The sequence below is a fragment of the Pituophis catenifer genome, unplaced genomic scaffold (genome assembly GCF_029215685.1).
Source record: "Pituophis catenifer annectens isolate HBS135680 unplaced genomic scaffold, rPitCat1.0.hap2 SCAF_1, whole genome shotgun sequence".
NCBI classification, from domain to species: Eukaryota; Metazoa; Chordata; class Lepidosauria; order Squamata; family Colubridae; genus Pituophis; species Pituophis catenifer.
In genome coordinates this window covers 140,767,098-140,787,070 of record NW_027256881.1, presented here as the reverse complement: position 1 = coordinate 140,787,070, position 19,973 = coordinate 140,767,098, and the positions used below count along the sequence as shown (strand labels likewise).

The following is a 19,973-nucleotide window of genomic DNA, read 5'->3' as shown; positions in this document are numbered from 1 at the left end:
ATAATTTGACAGTGTTGTGGGAATTAGTTGTTTAGCAGAGTGATGGCATGTGAGGGGGGGGGGAACTGTCCTTATGTCTAGTTGTTCTGGTGTGCAGTGCCCTATAGCGTCGTTTTGAGGGTAGAAGTTGAAACAATTTATGTCCAGGATGTGAGGGGTCTGTAGATATGCATATAATCCTAGTATTTAAAAAAAAAAAAAACACCTATTCGGGTATCCAATCTGTTCCATTTTTTTTTCTCCTCAAATCACGGCAGCCCGTTATTGGTTTTCAGTTTTCCTCCACACACAATAGCCCAGATGTATATAGGCTGTTGACCTCAAAGATACTTCGTGCTTGTGCTGAAGCACCCGCGTTATCTAAGCACCCGCCCGACGCCTCGTCTGAACATCTCCAAGGCGACCTTTCCTCTGAATAAATCTATCAACCGGAGCTTGCGGGCGTCACGTGTCTTTCCCACGGTAGGCAGGGCTGCCCCGGCCAGGAAGGGAAGGCAGATTTCTATGTGTAGTCTCGCTTTTAGATTTGGGTAGGGACGGAAGCGGAGGCACAGGACGGGCAAGCTGAGGATGCATGGCGGGAGACTCGAGGGTCGAAAGCGCCGGGGACTTGCTAGCTGCAGCCCACCAGCACTTCGAAGCGCGGCAGCATGAGAGGGCGGAGGAGCTCTACAGCCGATACATCCATCACTGCGCATGCTCCGTCGTGAGGTGATTCCGTGCCGGGGTAACACGCGGCTATGGGATCCCAAGGCTGAGCCCGGGGGGCGCGGAGGCGGTGGTGGGTTTTTTTTTTTTTTTTTTTTTTTTGCCGAGTTGCTTGTCGAGGAGTAATTGGTTGATTACAAGCCCCGGAATCGTTTTCGACTCCTAGCGACCCACGTAGATAGATCTCCATGGCGATCTATGGCCTTGACCTGTTCTCTCAGGTCTACCGACAGGGTTGCAATTCGTCGTTTTGAGTGCAATAATCGAGTCCATCCAGCTTGTGGGTGGTTCCTCTTCGCTTCTTTCCTTCCGTCTTTCTCAGCATCTGAGCCTTTTCCAGACAGCTGGGTCTGAAGTAGGATAATTTGGAGCCTGGTCCTTTTGCCAGAAGGGCAGGGGCTTTCTATAGAAGAGAGCTGAGAAAGCCAAACAGCAATGTATGAAAAGATGGAATATGGATGAGAGAATAGAATAGAATAAATAGAATAGAACAGAACAGAACAGAACAGAACAGAACAGAATTCTTTATTGGCCAAGTGTGATTAGACACACAAGGAATTTGTCTTTGGTGCATATGCTGTCAGTGTACATAAAAAGACAAGATACACTCGTCAAGAATCACAGGGCACAACACCCAGCGACAGTCATACAGTACAATAAGCAATCAAATCATACTAGGAAACAATATCAATATAAATCACAAGGATACAAGCAACAAAATTACAGACATGCAGTCACAAGCGTATTCTGAAACGGGAATCCTCAATTAGTGGAGATGGATGGAGATTTGGGGGGGAGGGCAGAACCAAACAGCAACCAGGTGCTGGATGTAACGCTTTTACCACAGGTGTGCCCGACCCTTAGGTTGCTTGTGACCTTGGCCAGTTAATAACGTGGTCCCACAAGATCGTCAACTTTTAACATTAAGTGATTTTATGAAACTATATCATATGTTTTATATGCAGCCCAAGATGATTCCTCTTCACTCACTGTGGCCCAGGCAAGCTAAAAGGTTGAACATCCATGCTTTACAGTGTTTTACTAGCCACTGTCCCTCCGGTTGCATTCCCTCCATGGCCTCCTGGCTGGCTGAGAAATTGTAGGAAGCTTAGCTTGTGAGTGTAGGCTATCCCAAACGAGGAGTCCTATGGTAGCAGCTTCTCAGAGAAACAAAATTTATTTTCTTGAGTGTTAACTTTAATAGCAGTAGCAATAGCACTTAAACGTATATACCCCTTCATAGCGCTTTACAGTTTAAGCACTTTACAGAGTCAGCATATTGCCCCCAACGATCTGGGTCCTCATTTTACCAAACTGGGAAGGATGGAAGGTTGAATCAACCTCGTGCCAGTGAGAATCGAACTGCTGGCAGTCAGCAGAATTAGCCTGCAATGCTGCATTCTAACCACTGCGCCATCACTTTCATACAAAGCTATTTGGTAGGATAAAGAGTAGACTAGGTAATGGCAATGACTATAGGGACTTTGTTAATATCTGCACTTTTTGCATTACACACAACCAAAACTCAATTTTATCCCAAGCATGTTCATATTATTCTGCACAACCTAGGATTTCTAATTTAGAGGCTGCCTTGCAAACCCAAATCCTACTAAGAGTTGCATTAATTGTGCTGAGGTGTCCCTAAGAAATTATTTGATTTTTATCTCAAGGGGCATTTCATATTATACTATGCTTTCTATGGTAATGCAAAAATTTGTAAATGAAATTACAGGTAGTTGTTGACTTAAAATCACAATTGAACCCAACATTTCTGTTGCTAAGCAAGACAGTTGGTAAGTGAGTTTTGCTCCATTTTATGATTTTTCTTGCCACAATTAAACGAATCACTGCAGTTGCCAAGTTAGTAAATTAAGTGAATCTGGGTTCCTGATTGACTTTGCTTGTCAGAAGTTCGCAAAAGATGGTCATATGGCCCTGGGACACTGCAACTGTCATAAATATGTGCCAGTTCCAAGTTTTGATCTCCTGACTGTGGGAATGCTGCAATGGTCATGTGAAAAACAGTTACAAGTCACTTTTTTTCAATGCTTTACTAACTTTGTACAGTCACTAAACAAATGTTGTACAGTAGGTCAAAGACTACCAGTATAATAATCTTTTTTCTTTTTCCTTTAAGCAAACATCTTTGCCATGATCTGGCAACAGCATTTAACAACAGAGGACAAATTAAATATTTCAGAGTTGAATTCTATGAAGCTATGGATGATTATACGTCAGCTATACAAGCACAGCCAAATTTTGAAATCCCTTATTATAACAGAGGATTAATATTATATAGGCTAGGTATGTTCATAGACTTTTCTTCAATATTAAGTGTCACATTATTATAATTGCTTTGTAATTGCTTTGACTATTTTCTCTTTAATAGAACTTTGTAAATATATTCCTTTCAGGAAACCTATTTCATTTTTTGAGAGATCCAGGTTAAGGTTATGGGGAAGTTCTTGAGAAATTGTTCATATAAGTGTTTTATTTATGGTATACATTAAAACATTTAGATAATGCTTCCCATAAAATACCTCACAGTTTGCAATGTACATAAAAGTTACAAAAACTTTAAGTTAAAACCATTAATATAAAATACATGTTCATTAAAAGCAGATGGAAGAGAGAAAAACAGCTTTTCTCTCATATTCATACTGGAAAGGCCTGCGTGAAAATACAGGTTTTCAGGAGTGCATAATTATTGGGGATGGGAGAGCAGCATTTCAAAATTTATTTATTTATTTATTTATTTATTTATTAAATTTCTATACCGCCCTTCTCCAAATAGGACTCAGGGCGGTGCACAGCCAAGATAAAAACAAAGCATACAAAATTTAAGAACAATATTAAAATAATTAAATGTTTTGGCCGAAATTAAGATAACCCAATTTAAAATCAATTTAAAATTTAACTCAGGCCAGCCCAGCTTGTTGAAATAAATAGGTTTTCAGGGCCCGACGAAAAATCCGGAGGTCTGTTATTATACGTAACTCTGGGGGAAGGTTGTTCCAGAGGGTGGGCGCCGCCACAGAGAAGGCTCTCCCCCTGGGGGTCGCCAGCCGACATTGTCTGGCGGACGGCACCCTGAGGAGGCCCACTCTGTGCGAGCGTACTGGCCGGTGGGAGGCTATTGGTGGCAGAAGGCGGTCTCGTAAGTACCCTGGCCCTAAGCCATGGAGCGCTTTAAAGGTGGTCACCAACACCTTGAAGCGCACCCGGAAGACCACTGGGAGCCAGTGCAGCTCGCGCAGGAGAGGTGTCACATGGGAGCGCCTCGTCGCCCCCATAATCCCCCGCGCGGCCGCGTTCTGGACCAGCTGGAGCCTCCGGGTGCACCCCAGGGGGAGCCCCATGTAGAGAGCGTTGCAGTAGTCCAGGCGGGAAATGACTAGTGCCTGAGTGACTGTGGTGGTTCATCTGTCCATAGTCCATGATGATAATTTGGAAATAGTGATACTGTTGTTGGTATTCCCTAGATGATTTTAATCATAATATAGATTAATAACACTGAAGTGATCTATAATGCTGTAGATATCCATTGTCTTCAAGCTTAATGTTTGAGTTGTGTGAATGCACATCGATACTGACCAAATCCATCCTTTTAGAAATCGTATTGCCATTATTTGTCCTTTCCTTAAATATCAGAGTTCCATAGAATATAGTAAAGTTAGTAGCAAAACTTGCATAGCATCATGTGATTGTTTATAAAGGAGGGGGGAATGTGCCCTCTATTTTTATGGAGATGCTTTATTGAAATAAATTTAATGCAATGTTTTTGTCCAAAAACGTAAATGCCCAAGGTCTAAGAGAGTGTTTGCAAAGTGAGAAATTATAGCAATAAATTTAAAAATAAATGAAGGATAGAAATTTCCTAATGAAAAGATTTACTATTAAATATTTATTATTATACTGCAATTATAACATTTACTTCCTTCTCTTTCATAAGTACAATATTATATAGAAATTGCAATTAGCCTAACCCTAAAATTCATATTTCATGTTCATTCCATGTCATCATGGAATCTCCTTAGATTTTAGATGTGTTAGAGGAATTGTTGCTTGGTAAACAAGTTCATGACGAGCAAAGAAATTAGTTATCTGTATTACAGAAAAGCTGTATACAAGTTGATGAGCAGGTAAGTACTGCTTTGGAAATAAACACACTACTATGTTAGAAAAATAACAGATGTCTATAAGAATTTGTATTTGTTTATTCTTTGACCTTGCACATATAAAACTTCTTCCATGCATGCACAGTCATGAAGAGATTAAGATAATAATCTATGTTAAAAGAAATGTGAAATGTAGATTTCACAATTCTTTTAAGTGTTAGAAAAGTATACACACCTTCAATAATCTGATCCATTTTTCAGGAAAATTGCTGGAGACAAAAAAATCAGGACTTACCTGATTTTTTTTGCTATTTTTATTCAGAAAATGTGCTCTGCTCAATGGATCCTACTTTTTAGTAAATCTAAAGTGTGTTAGCCTGAATAATTTAATAAAACAGTTTGTTTTATTCTTTTTATATATAAAATAACATAAAATCATCCCTTGTTTCACTTTCATATGCAGGATTCTTTGATGAAGCATTGAAGGATTTCAGGAAGGTGTTAGAACTAAATCCTAAATTTGAAGATGCATCTTTGAGTTTAAGGCAGACTCTCCTTGACAAAGAAAACAAGTTAAGAAGAGGTTATTGAAGTCCAGTGTATAGAAGAAACAGGTTGTGAGACTGGAATATTTGGTAAAGATGTAAATTTCCTGGAGGGGCGGGGGTAAGGATGTTACTTCTCAGTTTTGAATAGATCAATTTCCATGCAAAGTAATCCTTAAAATATCAAACACTTGGCATGACTATTTACAGCACATCAATTACATGAAGATTTATTTTATTCTGTAAAGTAGTTTGGCCCCATGTATAGTCGCAAGGTATATAAAAGAAATTTCCTTGATAACCAGCTACCTCATTATAATAATATTACACTGCATTAATAAGCAATATCCAAGATATGAATTAGTGCAGAACTTCTACATATTAACATTGGTGATTCCCCATGCCTAGTAATATTGATTGGTTTCAAAAATATATTACTTTAATAAGCAAATAGATTTGTTACACAATATATCAAGCTTTGGTTATTTCTGCTCTCACAGAACACCAATTACAGATTGGTGTTCTCATTGTGTTCTCATTACTGAAATTAGGCTGAGATGATGGATTATGTAATATGTGCACACCCAACTCTAAATGTGAGGTCTTATATCTAGTGCAATGAAATATATTTATTTGTGAATCCCAATACTTCAATTAAAAATTAAACTCTTTTTTTACCTTGTAATAGCAGATTTTAAATCTCAAATATGACTGACTCAAAAATTTGTATCTTCTGTTTTTAATTCATGAAGCTTTTATTAATAAGAAGTTAGCATGAAACATATTTTAACAATCCCAAGTAAAGCTGACCATGGTAACTGCATGGTTATACCTGTAGGAAAGAAAAAAAACAATATATAGTTAGTTCATTATAGATGCCAGTGCTTGTAAGGTAAATAAATGGATGCCCTATACGTTTGTCCTTGTGCAAGTTTTATTCTCCCAAACTCAGTGATTAATGTATGGCTATACAGATTGCTTAATCAACAGTTTGCAACTCTTAGCTCAGACTTCTGTTTCAAGATAAGTACTGACCTTCAAATGCTGCTTGTAAACTAGTGGCTTAAAACTTTGCCAGAGCTAGCAATCATTTTAAAGGAAGCTCTAAGCAAGATATCCTCTACCTCCCCATTTCCCGAGGGAACCTCCTTGGGTATTAGTAAGAATAGGGCTGAGAAGTACAAGCATAATTGAGAAGTAATCTATGGATATAAGGAAGGTTCTACCACATCAGTAAGAGTTGCACAGAATGCCAAATCATTCAGGAATGGCCTTTGACTAGGTTACTCCCTGAAACCTCATTCTCTGGTACTCCAAATTAAAGCATGGGATACCAAAGGGATTACAATTCCAGGCCATTCTCCTGTGAAGTTTAGTCCTTCATTTGATAAGCATTTAAATAGATTTTTTAAGTTGTTCTTGAATGAATCCTTTGACTGAATAATAGTTCACTGAACAGAAGAGGAAATAGCAGCTTGATCTTGTATTAAAAGGGATTTGCTTATGTCACTGTCTTTATGTGGGACACTATTAAGGCATTTCCTAACCTAAAATCTTATTATTGCATTGCTTCATATAAAAAGAAACAATAATTGACAAGTTATATTTGTAGAGGAGAAAATTGAATATTTTTATGCACTATCATTTCCTCACTGACATTATTCTGTGGATTCTATTAAATATGTACTTAATATTTGAAGTTTCCAACACTGATTTTTTTAAAAAAACTATAGAAAACAATTATATATTGTACATAATATAGTGTGAAATATATTTTAACACTCTCAAATACCTATTACACATTACTGTAAGGAAATGATACTGGGAAATACAAAAATGATATAATAGCAATTTTTCACAAACCAAAGATGGGTTTAAGACAAAGGGAGTTATACTAAATTTATCGATAGGTTAGGTTACTAATTTTATATAATTTTTATTGCTTGATGAAATTGTTGCCTTATAAAAGCAAGGAAGACACCTAACCCTGATGATTTTTAGTGGATTGGGGAAAAAATACCTGGTTTTTTAATCTCTTGCTTTACTAGAGGTATATAGTAAAACTGATTCAGATAAATCCTTTCCTTTTGGTCTTAATTTAATTTAGTCTAGTTTTAACGGGGCAATATTGCACTTATTCCTGAATAGGATAAGGATTGCTAATTATTTTACCTATTTCCTTCAAAAACGTGGAAGCTCTGATTTTAAAAGTTACTTTGGCCATAGATTTTAGGATGTTCTTCCATCTAAGAATTCTGTGTTTTCTGACAATATCTGATTTTTAACTGATGTTATTGTTCAAACTGAGAATGTATCAATTTTCATTTCTTGGGACACAGGGTAAAACTGCAATATGATTTCTTGAAAGTGTTTGAGGTGGGATTGTGACATATTTTGGATTCCCTTCAAATTGTTAATTTTGTACTGATTTATTCAGCCCCTAAATCATGGTTTATTATTGATGCCTCTCAGGAATAACATTGCCCCACAGTTATGTGTAGAATTAAGAATATTTAAATATATATATGATCACTGCAATATTATTCTACACAATTACATCAATGATGATAGTCTCGTCCAGCAATCTTGATTCCACTAGCATTCACCTCAATTTTTATAATTATTTTCAGCCCTGAAACCTACCTTATTTCTTGTGATGTCAAACTCTTCAAATTGCTCAGGCTGAAGGATAAAGACTGGTCCAGTTACTACATAACCATGATGGTTAGGGTAAATTTCAGAATACTGATCTAAAACATTGTAAGAAGTATTGGTTAAGTATCCATTGAATAAACAGGTACCAAATAGGAACTTACAATATGCAATGAACTCACTATGTATTAGTAACCACTCTATTAATGGGTGGCATCTCTCCAACTTTCATTGGAAAACTTACCAATTATTGTTCCAGGAGGGCATAGTTTACAGGGAAGTCCGCTACTAGGCACATGGAGGCAAGTGCCAATTGTTGCTGTGCAGTGCAAATATATCTAAATAAGGATTAAAAAGATATATAAGGAACAGAAGTCAGAAGTCTGACTTTGTCAGAAGTCCTATAATATTATGAGAATAAATCCCAAAATTTAGCAAGCTGAACTCCAGTCTCTCTTAACATTCTGTGTAACTGACATGTTAAGAAATACCTTCAAGATGAAAAGTTAGAATAGCTTGGATTTTAACCTCATTTTCCTCTAAATCTATAGAGTAGCAATGGATGAAATGCCAGCATTTTACCACTTAAAAGCAAAAGAGATGGTGACATCCTTTAGCACATAGATGATCAGAGGAAGATATTATAGTTAGACATTTGCATATGGTGTTAAACTAGGATTTAGTATTTGGCTTCAGTTGTATGAATCTATAGTGATCTTTTTTAAAAAAAAATAGGTCTAACTTCATCATTTTCACTATTTTAATTGAACATTAGTAATTTATTTGCACCATAGATAATCATTTCCACTTGTTTTTATTAACATTTAAGATTGCTTAGTGTCTATAAAAGGAAGCAGTTTGATTTCTTCCATAGATATTTTAACATAATGACCACTGCAAACTGATTCATGTGATTTGGTCTGTGTTTTATACAGTTAGATCAGTAGTACCTGTTGTGTATGTAGATTTTGGCCGGGCAGTTTGAATTAACTGACCATCAGCTGATTGGCTGACCACCACAGCTGCAAGGTATATAAAGGGAGCTGTTTCCCTGGTCAGTCGCTGGGTTCTCACCCTACAATAAAGAGCTGTTGTCACTCAATGCCTGGCTTGCTGAGTCCTCATTCACCCAACTTAACATTGGCGACGAAGGTGGGATTTTGAGGCCAGAAGCCACGGAAAGAGCTGAAGCCACGAGCCGACAAGAGAGCTGCAAACCCGAATCCAGCCAGGCGAGCTAGCGGAGTACTTGGAGAATCTACCAACGATGTCTGCCTACATACCACCAGTGCCTTTCAATCCCGCGGAAGAGAAGGGGGGATCCTACATGTCCCGCTTCGAATGCTTCCTGGTGGCCAGTGACCTACAGGGGCTACCTGACGTACAGAAGAAGGCCCTGTTCCTGAGCCATTGTGGACCCAAGGTGTTCGATATGGCCGAGGCCCTGTCGGAACTGAACTCGGTTCACACCATCTCATGGCAAACGCTTCAGACGCTGCTGAAGGACCACTATGCCCCAATGCCATCGAAGTACGTGCAGCATTTCAAATTCCGGCAATGGCTGCAACACGAGGGAGAATCGATCAGCGAGTACGTCGCTGCCCTGTGCAAGGCCGCAAACCAGTGTGAGTACCAAGACCTCAATGAGATGCTGCTAGAGCAACTAATCTGCAGAGTGAGAGATATTCGCTTACAGAGAAGGTTGCTCGCGAAGACAAATCTCACGCTACACATCACACTGGACGAGGCGAGGGCTCACGAATCTTCCTCCAAGGCAGCCAAGAGACTACAAGGGTCGGCGCAGAGCAGAACAGCACAGAAGTCGGCCCCGGTTCACCAGGAAACCGTAGGCACAGGGAGCAAGGAAGAGTCGGACAAGGAGATCTGCTGGACTGAACAGGACCGGCAGGACCAGCGAGGCCATCGAGATGCCTGTGCCAGTTGTGGGGGACCTCATCCATGCCAGACCTGCAAGTTCCGGGACACAATTTGCTGGCAATGCGAGTGGAAGGGGCACATCGCTAGAGCCTGCAGAGCCAAGCAGAACCCCCAGCACAAGCCACGGAGCAACGCTAGCCAATCAGAGACAGTGCAGTGGACGAGAACCAATCCGAAGGGCAGCTACAGGAAGAGCACGAAATCCGAGGATCTCGAGGCCTGCACCATTCGAATTGGCCGGACCTGCAAACCCGGGGAGAAGACCTACCTGACGGTTGACATCGAGGGGCATGAGTGCGTAATGGAGATCGACACCGGATCCCCAATTACCATCATGTCCTGGAACAAGCTGAAGAAGGCCATCCCTAGCATCCAGGGACGGCAACTATGGCACCAGCGGCTGGGACTGCGCGATTACCAGGAGAACCGCATCCCCGTGGAAGGAATCGGCGAGTTCCAGGTGGAGTACGGGGAATTCCGGGAGAAGCTTCCCCTCACCGTGGTCAGCGGAAAGCTCCCAAGCCTCCTGGGCATGGACTGGTTCAGAGCCCTGGGCATGGGATTCACCGGAGTCCGCAACATGCGAAGCACCCTGAAGGACGACCTGATGAAGGAGTTCCAGGACGTGTTCGATGAGCGGCTCAGCAAGTATGTAGGGACCCCTATTTCATTCAACCTCAACCCCAATATTACCCCCATCCGGCTGAAACCCAGGAGGGTCCCTTTCGCCCTAAAGCCCAAGATCGATGTGGAACTGGACAAATTAATCAAGCAGGGGGTGTTAGTGCCAGTCTATCATGCCTGATGGGAGAACCCAGTTGTGACCCCCATTAAGCCGGACGGGTCTGTGCACATCTGCGCAGACTATAAGTGTACGATCAATAAGGCCCTGCAACAGAGCGCTTACCCGGTTCTAATCGTACACCATCTGCTGCATTCCCTAGGGCCAGGCAAGATCTTTGCTAAACTCGATCTTGGGCAGGCGTATCAGCAGTTGCTGGTAGATGGCACTACTGCAGAGGCACAGACTATAGTAACACATAGAGGTGCCTTCAAGTGTACCAGACTCCAATTCAGAGTCAGCATAGCCCCAGGACTGTTCCAGAGCACCATGGAGTGACTGTTATAGGGGATCCCAAGGGTGGTCCCATATTTTGATGACGTGCTCGTCACCGCAGAAGACGAACAGCAACTAGGGGAGAGGCTGAGACATGTACTAGAGAAGTTCAGAAGTGCAGGACTCAGGGTCAAACACAACAAGTGCATGATTGCAGTCCCTTCTATGGAGTTCTTGGGGTATCGGGTAGACGGGACCGGCATACACCCTACCGAGAGCAAGATTAGGGCGATCCAAGAGGCCCCCACCCCCAAAGACAAAGCGGAACTACAAGCGTTCCTGGGACTATTGAACTTTTACGCAATTTTTCTAAGGGACAAGGCAACAGTAGCGGAGCCCCTGCACAGACTGTTGGCCAAAAAGTCCAAATGGGTTTGGGGGAAGGCTGAGGCTACCGCGTTTGCTGCCATAAAGAAACTCCTGTCGGCCGAGAGTTTTCTAATTCAGTACAACTCTACACTTCCCCTAGTGCTAGTCTGTGACGCGTCCCCCTTCAGCATTGGGGCCATACTGAGCCATAGACTATCAAATGGTCTAGAGGCACCCATTGCCTACTACTCCCGGACTCTTTTGAGCGCCGGAACTACAGTCAACTTGACAAGAAGGCCCTGGCAGCAGTCTCAGGAGTCAAGAAGTTCCACGAATACCTGTTTGGTAGAGACTTCGAACTCATCACAGACCATCGCCCCCTCCTGGGTCTCATCACAGGGAACCGACCCACACTGGCAGCCCTGTCTCCCAGGATGACACACTGGGCCATCTTCCTGGCAGCCTACTTCTATCGCCTGGTACATCGACCAGGGGTGAGCATGGGCAATGCTGACGCCCTCAGCCATTGCCCGTTACCGGACAGGATAGAGGACCCCACACCCAAAGTTCCAGTCCTGCTGATTGACGTCTTGGACTCGGGGCCCATCACTTCAGCAGAGGTGGCGAGGGCTTCAACCAGAGACCACATGATTAGGAAAGTCACGAGTTGGGTCACGAGGGGGTGGCCGGAAAAGACTGAGGGCGGGGAATTCAAACATTTCGCTAACAAAAAGGGCAAACTGACTATGCAAGGGGGTTGTCTATTGTGGGGCGATCAGGTCATTGTTCCCTTGTGCCTAAGGGAAAAAGTTTTGAATCTGTTGCATGAGGGGCACCCCGGGATCGTAAGGATGAAGGGGTTAGCTAGGAGTTACGTCTGGTGACCCCTAATGGATAAGGACATCACTGAGTGGATAGGGAAGTGCCAGCCCTGCCAGGAGTCTAGGCCAGACCCCCCCCACAGCACCGGTCAGGGAATGGGAATGGCCCCAGGGTCCCTGGTCCAGGATCCATATAGATTTCGCTGGCCCATTCCATGGGCAGGTATTGATGGTCGTTGTGGACGCTTTCTCAAAGTGGTTGGAGATCAGACTCATGAAAACTACTACCACCGACGCCATCATTAGAGAGCTAAGGCAATTGTTCGCCACCCATGGCCTACTGGACACCTTAGTCTCAGACAACGGGCCCCAGTTCACGGCCATGCAGTTTGAGGGGTACCTAGCAGAGTTGGGGATCAGAACGTACTATCAGCCCTGTTTCATCTGGCTAGCAATGGATTGGTGGAGAGATTTGTGAGAACAGCTAAGGAAGCTATCTCACGCCTAGGCCCAGGGGACTGGCAGGAACGGATAGACAAATTCTTAACGGCCCAACATGTCACGCCATGCACCGCCACAGGCAGAAGCCCGGCGGAACTCTTAATGGGAAGAAAGCTCCGAGGAGTCCTAGACAGGCTACACCCCAGTTATTCCCCGGATAACTTCAGAGAAGCAGAGAAAAGGCTTAGGGAGTTTACAGTAGGGACGCCAGTGTTCGCTAGAAATTACGGGAACGGGCCCCTCTGGGAAACCGGAACAATCACGGAGGTCACCGGGCCCAAGTCTTATAGGGTAGATATGGGAGATGGGAGGATTTGGCGGCGGCACATTGATCAATTATGGAAGCGTTTAACTGTTCTGTCCCCGTCCCACACACACACCCCCACAGACGGCCCGGAGTTAATAAGCCACACGACAAAGTCTTTGAAGATAAAGCTGGCAGCAACCCAATGGCTAGCTGCCAATTCAGACTTTACTCACACAAAACAAAGATTAGACTGCAAGCATTCCGATAAAGCAGGCAAAGTTTCAGCAATACAAGGATTAGTCCAAATGCAGTCTGACAAGGCAGGCAGAAGTCCAGTAACGCAGAGATCATGGATTATTTCTAGTTTTTGCTCGTCACAAACTGAACCGGCCACCACACCCACATTTATACCCTGTGGGGTGTGGTCCAGTGACTCAGCTAATCTCTGGCACGCCTTCCCCTCTGCTGCGCACACTTCTCCCTGCGCCGCTGTCGAGGATCCAGCCAGCACTTATCTCCTTCATCGCTGTCCACCTGTGGCTGCAGGGACGTGCTTGGCTCTGGGCCTATCTCTTGGCCTTCAGTGTCCTCCAGAGGCATTGCCAGAGAGGAGGGTCCTGGAGAGGGAGTCCTTGCCAACTCCTCTCCCTCACTCTCAGAGTCTGCATCTGTCGATAGCCCAGGCTCAGGCAACGGAGCCACAACATTAACCGTCAACACAGAAGACACCATCGACGATCCGGTCCCTAACTACCAACCGAACTCCAGACCTAACTCAAGCCTAAGTCAAGTAGAGAACTTAGCTGTCGGCCCCGAGATCCAGCGCCGCCCCATCGCAGAAGATCGGTCAGCCGAAGAAGTCACCGCCCACAACGAATTCTCGGAGGTTCCATTGGCGGGGCAGGGAGAAACAGGGAGTTCCTCCGACCTGCTCGACACCACACCTCCGACTGAACTGCGCAGGTCAACTAGGGTGCGGACACTAGGTATGCTAATGTCCACCCCAAGTGACTTCTGGGAGGGGAGGAGTGTTGTGTATGTAGATTTTGGGTGGGCAGTTTGAATTAACTGACCGTCAGCTGATTGGCTGACCACCACAGCTGCAAGGTATATAAAGGGAGCTGTTTCCCCTGGTCAGTCGCTGGGTTCTCACCCTACAATAAAGAGCTGTTGTCACTCAATGCCTGGCTTGCTGAGTCCTCATTCACCCAATTTAACAGTACCTCCGTCAGAGGAAGAGTCAGATTCTGTATCTTCATTCTTTTGAAGTGATTAGGATATTTTATTGGATTGCTTGTGGTTACTGGAGAGAAGATCACAGATCCATAGCTTTTGTTTTCACATCTATTTGGTAGGATGAGAAAATCCCCATTGTTAGACTATAGATTTAATCTAAATAATTACAAATAATTCTGGAGTGTTACTTGCCCATCTACAATAAAGTTCCAGTGAGGAATGCTGTTGATTTCTTCAGATTGTGTCATCCAGCAGTTTTCCAAAAATAGCTCAACATTAGGGGCTTCATCTTTTAATTCTACTTCAAAAAATAGAGGTTCCCACGAACTCTTGAAAACTAATGAATGAGATTTATAGGCTTCTGTGAATGATTCATCTGGGATGAAGAAAAAAAGGAAGGCAGTGATTGATTTTTGAAACAATACATAATTTTAGGCTTATGATTTTCATGTTTAGAAGAATCTTACCTTTGAATATATTTGCCTGGATATTTAGAACTTGTCTTGTCCTTATAAGGCCTGTGGGACAAATTATAATGGCTGTCATGACTGCAGACAGATATTCATAAAGTTGTACATTTAAAAAAATTACCTACCTTCGCTATTAGGCCAAGACATCATTGTACCCGAACCAAAAGGTAAAGTTCTGGATGAGGAACCATACAACATAGCACTTTGCATCAAGGTGTCTTTGATTGGATAGTAGCACAAGATAGTCAGTCTGCAATAAAAATATATTTTAAATTCCTGAACTTAAAATGAAATCAGCTGTGACTGAGTTAAGTTTTACCTGTATCCTGGATCTCTTGTGATAATTGGTCGATTCTGTATTGGAAGAGTTTCTTTTTCAAAGGATATTTCATTTTCATAAATAAGGTGTTCATCATTAAACTGTATCAGAGAAAAAAACATTATCAAATACTTGATGAAAAGATCGCCTCTAGTTTTTTATTCTGGGCAGCTTTTTCTCAGTTCCTTACCATTAAGGAAGTGCCACAAGTAGAAACTTGAAATTGAAATAAAGCTTGGTTCTTTGTATATTCTCGAGGCTTACAAATCTTATCCTTCAGTCTTGTTTTGCCCATGTCAATGGATGGAACTGTCTTCATGTGAGCCAATACAGTTACAGTTCCATTAGGATAGCACACTGAAAAAAATAAGAGCCAGTGAATTAGATCACAAAACATCTCCCTCAAAGAGACTATTCTCCGCTAAAAATAGACCTTACCTATGAATTCTGAGGACTGAAAATTACATCTAACAGAAAAGGTATTCAGGGTCTCTAGAGTGGCCATTTTCTTCAAGTCCAGATCAAATCTAGCTTGGATTCTCTCAAAGGACACTTCCTTAAAAAAAAAAAAATAGAGCATATTTTAAGGATATTGTTTGTTTTGAAATTGTTTAATTGAAATTGCTTTGTTTTGAAATTACTAAATGACAACGTATTTTAGAAAGATGTGGGCAGAGTTTTCTTGGATGAGGGCTGCATTTCATTTCATTTATTTCACTTTAGGGGAAAACAAGGTGCTTGTCCAGGAATGCAGTGATGTTATTGGGAGTTGGCCAGCATATAAATTTGAAAAATGAAAAGAATGTAACTGGCTAGATGGACAGACACTATTTGGCTTTGGGGAGGAAAGGCCAGAGGATTTAAAGACAGAAATAAATAAACACAGTAGCACTAGCATTTAGACTTATATACCACTTCACAGCGCTTTATAGCCCTCTCTAAGTGGTTCACAGTGTCAGCATATTGCCCCCAGCAATCTGAATCCTGATTTTACGGATCATGAAAGGATGAAGGCCAAATCAACATTGAACCTGGTGAGATTCGAACTGCCAAATTGCAGTCAGCTGGCAGTCAGCAGAAGTAGCCTGCAGTACTGCATTCTAACCACTGTGCCACTGTGCCTCAAATGTTGCTTTGTAGTGGCTTAACACGTCTATTTCTACTCTTAGTTTTTGCTAAAGTGGCCTAAAGCTCTCCCTTCCCTGAATTCAGGCACAGCTATTTCTATGGAAAGTGAATGGTCATTTTCTGTATTCTTCCTAGCTTGTGGCATCAATTTGTGTTGTGGTTTTAAAGAATTCATTCAACTTGGCTGCCAGTTATGAGGACACTTCCATTAATGGGAAAGAATGCTTAAAATACCAACCCCTATATATGTGCACGGTGTTTTCCACTAAAGTTTATTAAATGCAAATTAACATAAATATAACTAACAGAAACCCTTATAATCAATTATTTTTTTCTGCAATTGTATGACACTAGCTATATCATACTGTCAGTTCTACATCTTGGCACAGACATTTACTTAAAAAAAACCTCGTGTCACTCAGTACAGGAGGAAAAAAAATGAGTGACTTTCAATATCTATCGATCTATCGATCCATCTATCTAATCCATCAGTGGGCAAGTTAAGAGAACCAAATCTATTAAATTGACCAGGGTTAATATACAAGAATGAATGAATGTGTGAATGAATGAATGAATGAATGAATTCAAGCTGGACTCATGACTTCATGGACATGTCCATGGAGTTTTCTTGATAACAGCATAGAAGTTATTTCATTTTTCCTTCTAGGATTTTTTTATTTCTACTTTCCTGGAATTTCCTGATAGCTTCCTGTCCCAATGCTGACCATGTTTAACCCTGCTTAAGTTTTTGGATGAGCAAAGCAAGCTAGGTGCTACCAGGGCTCACTTGTAATATATACCTCATATATTATCCCAGGAGCAAAGAAAGGCACTTGCAATAGTAGATGAGTATCATTTGTAGTGATACGATATCTATTTGTATGTGCAGTGATATAATTCAAAGGACTATTGCCTATATATAGAATCCAGTATTGAAATAGGCCTGCAGTTGTAACATATAAATATATATTCTCTTTGTCACAGTATCCAATGCCTTCTGGTAATTCTGTAGAAAAAAATAAAAAATTAAGTCACATTAAAATAACCTTTACAAATGTCCCTTTAACATATTTTCTTTTAAAATTAAGTGTTAAAAATATGGTTGTACTATATTTTATAACTGGTAAGCTGATAAAAGTTTTGAATAATTTGGTCTTTAGCTAATAGTTTAGTTCATGATCAAACTCTCCATTGCACTGAGACAAGAGGCACTGTGGTTGTTAAAGAACCAGAGGCAAAATGAAGACATCCACATAGAAAGTTAGAAGTAGGCTGAATATTGTAGTTCCAAGTTTGATAGATCGTAGTACTAGAGACCGTTATTATATAGTTTGAACATTTTGCCCAAACGTTGCAATTAAATTGCTATTTGCTTGTCATTTCAAAACAAAACAAAGCTTAGGCAATCTTTTTCATGTTCTCATTTAAACAGTCTCCATACAGACTTCATTGCTCCCAATGGTTTAATTCTTGAAATAGCCTTCTGTCCATTATGGCTAAAAGTTAAGCCAACTATCTAAAAAGCCACTGATGGGTCAATAATATCAGTCAACTTACGGACATCTGCCATTATGCATTCGACGTCTGCAGGATGATGATACAGCTTCTCTTCAGGACCCATGGTCAGAGTGTAGATTACTTGGAGGTGATATCGAGTTTCATTTATGTTCATATACTTAAAACAACAAATTTAAACAATGAAATCCAACAACATTTGGCAACATCCTTTTAACAGAAACCATGTTTAGGACACAACCTATTAATTACCCAGGCTTGCCCTCTAATCTTTACACATGCTCCTAACTAGGGTTATGTGGCTAATGGGATAAAATACAGATTTTCTGTTCCTAAATATTTTTTATTCAGGAATGGGAATGTCTACCACCTAGCAAATCTGCTTTTGATGTGATTATAAGGTTGATATTCTCATGCCCAAGCCCCCTCCAAAAGGGAAAACAAGAGGCTTCACCAGGAGCTATTTGGCTCCTCTAGAAGCCACTACAAAAATGGCCATCGAGGCAATGGCCTCTAGTTAGAGGGGAAGTGTTTATCTTGCAACAAGTCAACCGGAGCCCTGCAGGGTGCCAGTCTCCTAGCAGGGGTGGGCAAATGTGGCCCTTTTACAATCTGTGGACTTCAACTCCCAGAATTCCTGAGAAAGCCAAGCTGTCTCAGGAATTCTGGGAGTTGAAGTCCACAGGTTATAAAAGGGCCACATTTGCCCACCCCTGTCCTAGAGGCTCCTTTTCCACACACACTAGAGCATCTGCCAAAATAGCTGGGGAAACACTACTTTCAACCAAGGCAGTTCAGTTTCAGTTGGATTGAGCAAAGGGCTAGTAACAATTATGGAGGTTACAGAGTGAGATCATGTCCTCAGCAAACTATATGGGGCATCTTTATGCTATAGCAACCAGGATGCATAGATGTGATATTAAACAGAATGGGGTTTTTAAGATTTTTTTTTCTACTTGCTAGTATCAATGTTTGTTCAGTGCTTCCTCCATTGAGGGGACACCACATACACACACTCTGACACAGTATCTTACTTCTTTTAAGACATTGGGATCATCAAAAGGCACTTCCAGTTCAAAACCTCTTGTTCCATTGGGGAAGGAAATAACCGAGATCCTGTAACCTTTTTGCTCTGCTTCCTTGAGAGAGAAAGTCATATCTCCAATTGTAAGAGTCACCAGATTGACATCAGGAAGGAAGACACCCAAGAATACATCAAATATCCGTGTTTCTGGAACTGTATCTATGTAAACAAGAAAGAATTTGTTATTGGAAAAATTATAACAAAATTATAACAAAATTATAAGCATAAGAACTTGGTTGTTCCCTGGAAATACTGTTTTTGTAATAATCTATCCTTTGAAAGTAGAGCTGAATAAAGTGTTTGCTACTAATGTTCCTTCTTTTTGGAATGCATTGAAAAAGCACCCAGCTCCTCTCAGCCTATTCATTCTTTAGTACTGAAACTCAAAGACTAAGCACTCTATAAACTATTAAAGTCAAAATGAGACCTGTGTATTTAACTAACGGGGCAGAATGACTCACTAGTTAAAGACGCTGAGTTTGTCAGCTGGAAAGTTAACAGTTGGAGTTCGAGAACCCAAGCACCGCATGAAAGGGTGAGCAGCTCCCATCCTTGCTCCAGCTCCTGTCCACCTAACAGTTCAAAAGCTTGCAAATGGGAGTAAATAAATAGAATAAATAAAACTTTGGTGGGAAGGTTACAGTGCTGTTCTGCTTCCCTTGGTTATAGTCATGCTCTCCACATGACTACAGAAATGTGCTTAGCAACATTGGCTCCCTCAGCTAGGAAACGGAGATGAGCACCGTCTCCTCGATTTGAATTCAACTGGAAAGGGGAAACCTTTGTCTTTATTTAACCAATTCCTTTAATTATTTTAATGGCTTTGCTAGCTTTCTAAAGGGAGACACACAATCTGTTCTTTATGGGGTAACAAACTGTATACGTTCATTAGAGTAACAACATCAGCACCTCTTTAGACCGACAAGCAGACTCCTTCTGTCTGATTTTATATGTAACCACAAACACTTACTATTGATTACTATTGGTATTCGAGGCAGGAAGGGTATAGTAATTGGTTTAATCACAAGGTACTTGGTGAGCTGCCAATCACTATCTGTCCAAGAATGTTCCATCAATAGATCAATACTATAGGTCACTCCATAGACACCGTTCGATACTGTGCTCTGAGAAAAAGACAAATTAGAACTATTAAGTGGTGTTGCATATAGACATTGGTTTTGTTGTAATAGGTTCACACTGTGTTCCAATATGTTACCTTACATATCAGACACTTTCCCTGATAGTAGAGCTTATATTTACCTGAA

At 41.4% G+C, this 19,973-nt stretch overlaps 2 protein-coding genes and 1 long non-coding RNA gene across 4 annotated transcripts; 1 reads left to right on the top strand and 2 right to left on the bottom strand.

Annotated features, from left to right (window-relative positions):
• The first annotated feature begins 459 nt into the window (after positions 1–459).
• Positions 460–18,832, top strand: TTC32 (tetratricopeptide repeat domain 32). 2 transcript variants are annotated; one of them, XM_070955691.1, is made up of 4 exons: positions 460–711; positions 2,846–3,012; positions 5,290–5,461; positions 18,669–18,832. In XM_070955691.1, exons 1-3 carry the CDS (start codon positions 575–577, stop codon positions 5,415–5,417), a joined length of 432 nt encoding a protein of 143 aa, XP_070811792.1. In that variant the 5' UTR covers positions 460–574; the 3' UTR covers positions 5,418–5,461; positions 18,669–18,832. The 2 variants fall into 2 exon arrangements, with proteins under 2 accessions (XP_070811792.1, XP_070811784.1); XM_070955683.1 differs by lacking the exon at positions 18,669–18,832 and having other exon boundaries at positions 5,290–5,653.
• On the bottom strand, positions 8,023–14,289 carry LOC139325727 (uncharacterized). Its single transcript, XR_011601116.1, has 3 exons — positions 14,180–14,289; positions 8,268–8,361; positions 8,023–8,121 (listed from the first exon to the last, which is right to left on the bottom strand). It is a non-coding gene; the product is annotated as an uncharacterized lncRNA (long non-coding RNA).
• Positions 14,357–16,930, bottom strand: LOC139308831 (zona pellucida sperm-binding protein 2-like). The gene is made up of 7 exons (XM_070932710.1): positions 16,910–16,930; positions 15,420–15,537; positions 15,172–15,338; positions 14,982–15,082; positions 14,788–14,912; positions 14,660–14,710; positions 14,357–14,568 (listed from the first exon to the last, which is right to left on the bottom strand). Exons 2-7 carry the CDS (start codon positions 15,484–15,486, stop codon positions 14,357–14,359), a joined length of 723 nt encoding a protein of 240 aa, XP_070788811.1. The 5' UTR covers positions 15,487–15,537; positions 16,910–16,930.
• Positions 18,833–19,973: the final 1,141 nt, after the last annotated feature.

Coding starts and splice junctions, on each gene's coding strand:
- LOC139308831 (XM_070932710.1), bottom strand. CDS start 15,486: ATGGCCACTCTAGAGACCCTGAATACCTTTTCTGTTAGATGTAATTTT. Junction 14,913..14,981: donor ACAAGAGATCCAGGATACAG/GTAAAACTTAAC, acceptor TTTTTATTGCAG/ACTGACTATCTTGTGCTACT. Junction 14,711..14,787: donor GTCTTGGCCTAATAGCGAAG/GTAGGTAATTTT, acceptor TTTGTCCCACAG/GCCTTATAAGGACAAGACAA.
- TTC32 (XM_070955691.1), top strand. CDS start 575: ATGGCGGGAGACTCGAGGGTCGAAAGCGCCGGGGACTTGCTAGCTGCA. Junction 712..2,845: donor TGCGCATGCTCCGTCGTGAG/GTGATTCCGTGC, acceptor TTTTCCTTTAAG/CAAACATCTTTGCCATGATC. Junction 3,013..5,289: donor ATTAATATTATATAGGCTAG/GTATGTTCATAG, acceptor TTTCATATGCAG/GATTCTTTGATGAAGCATTG.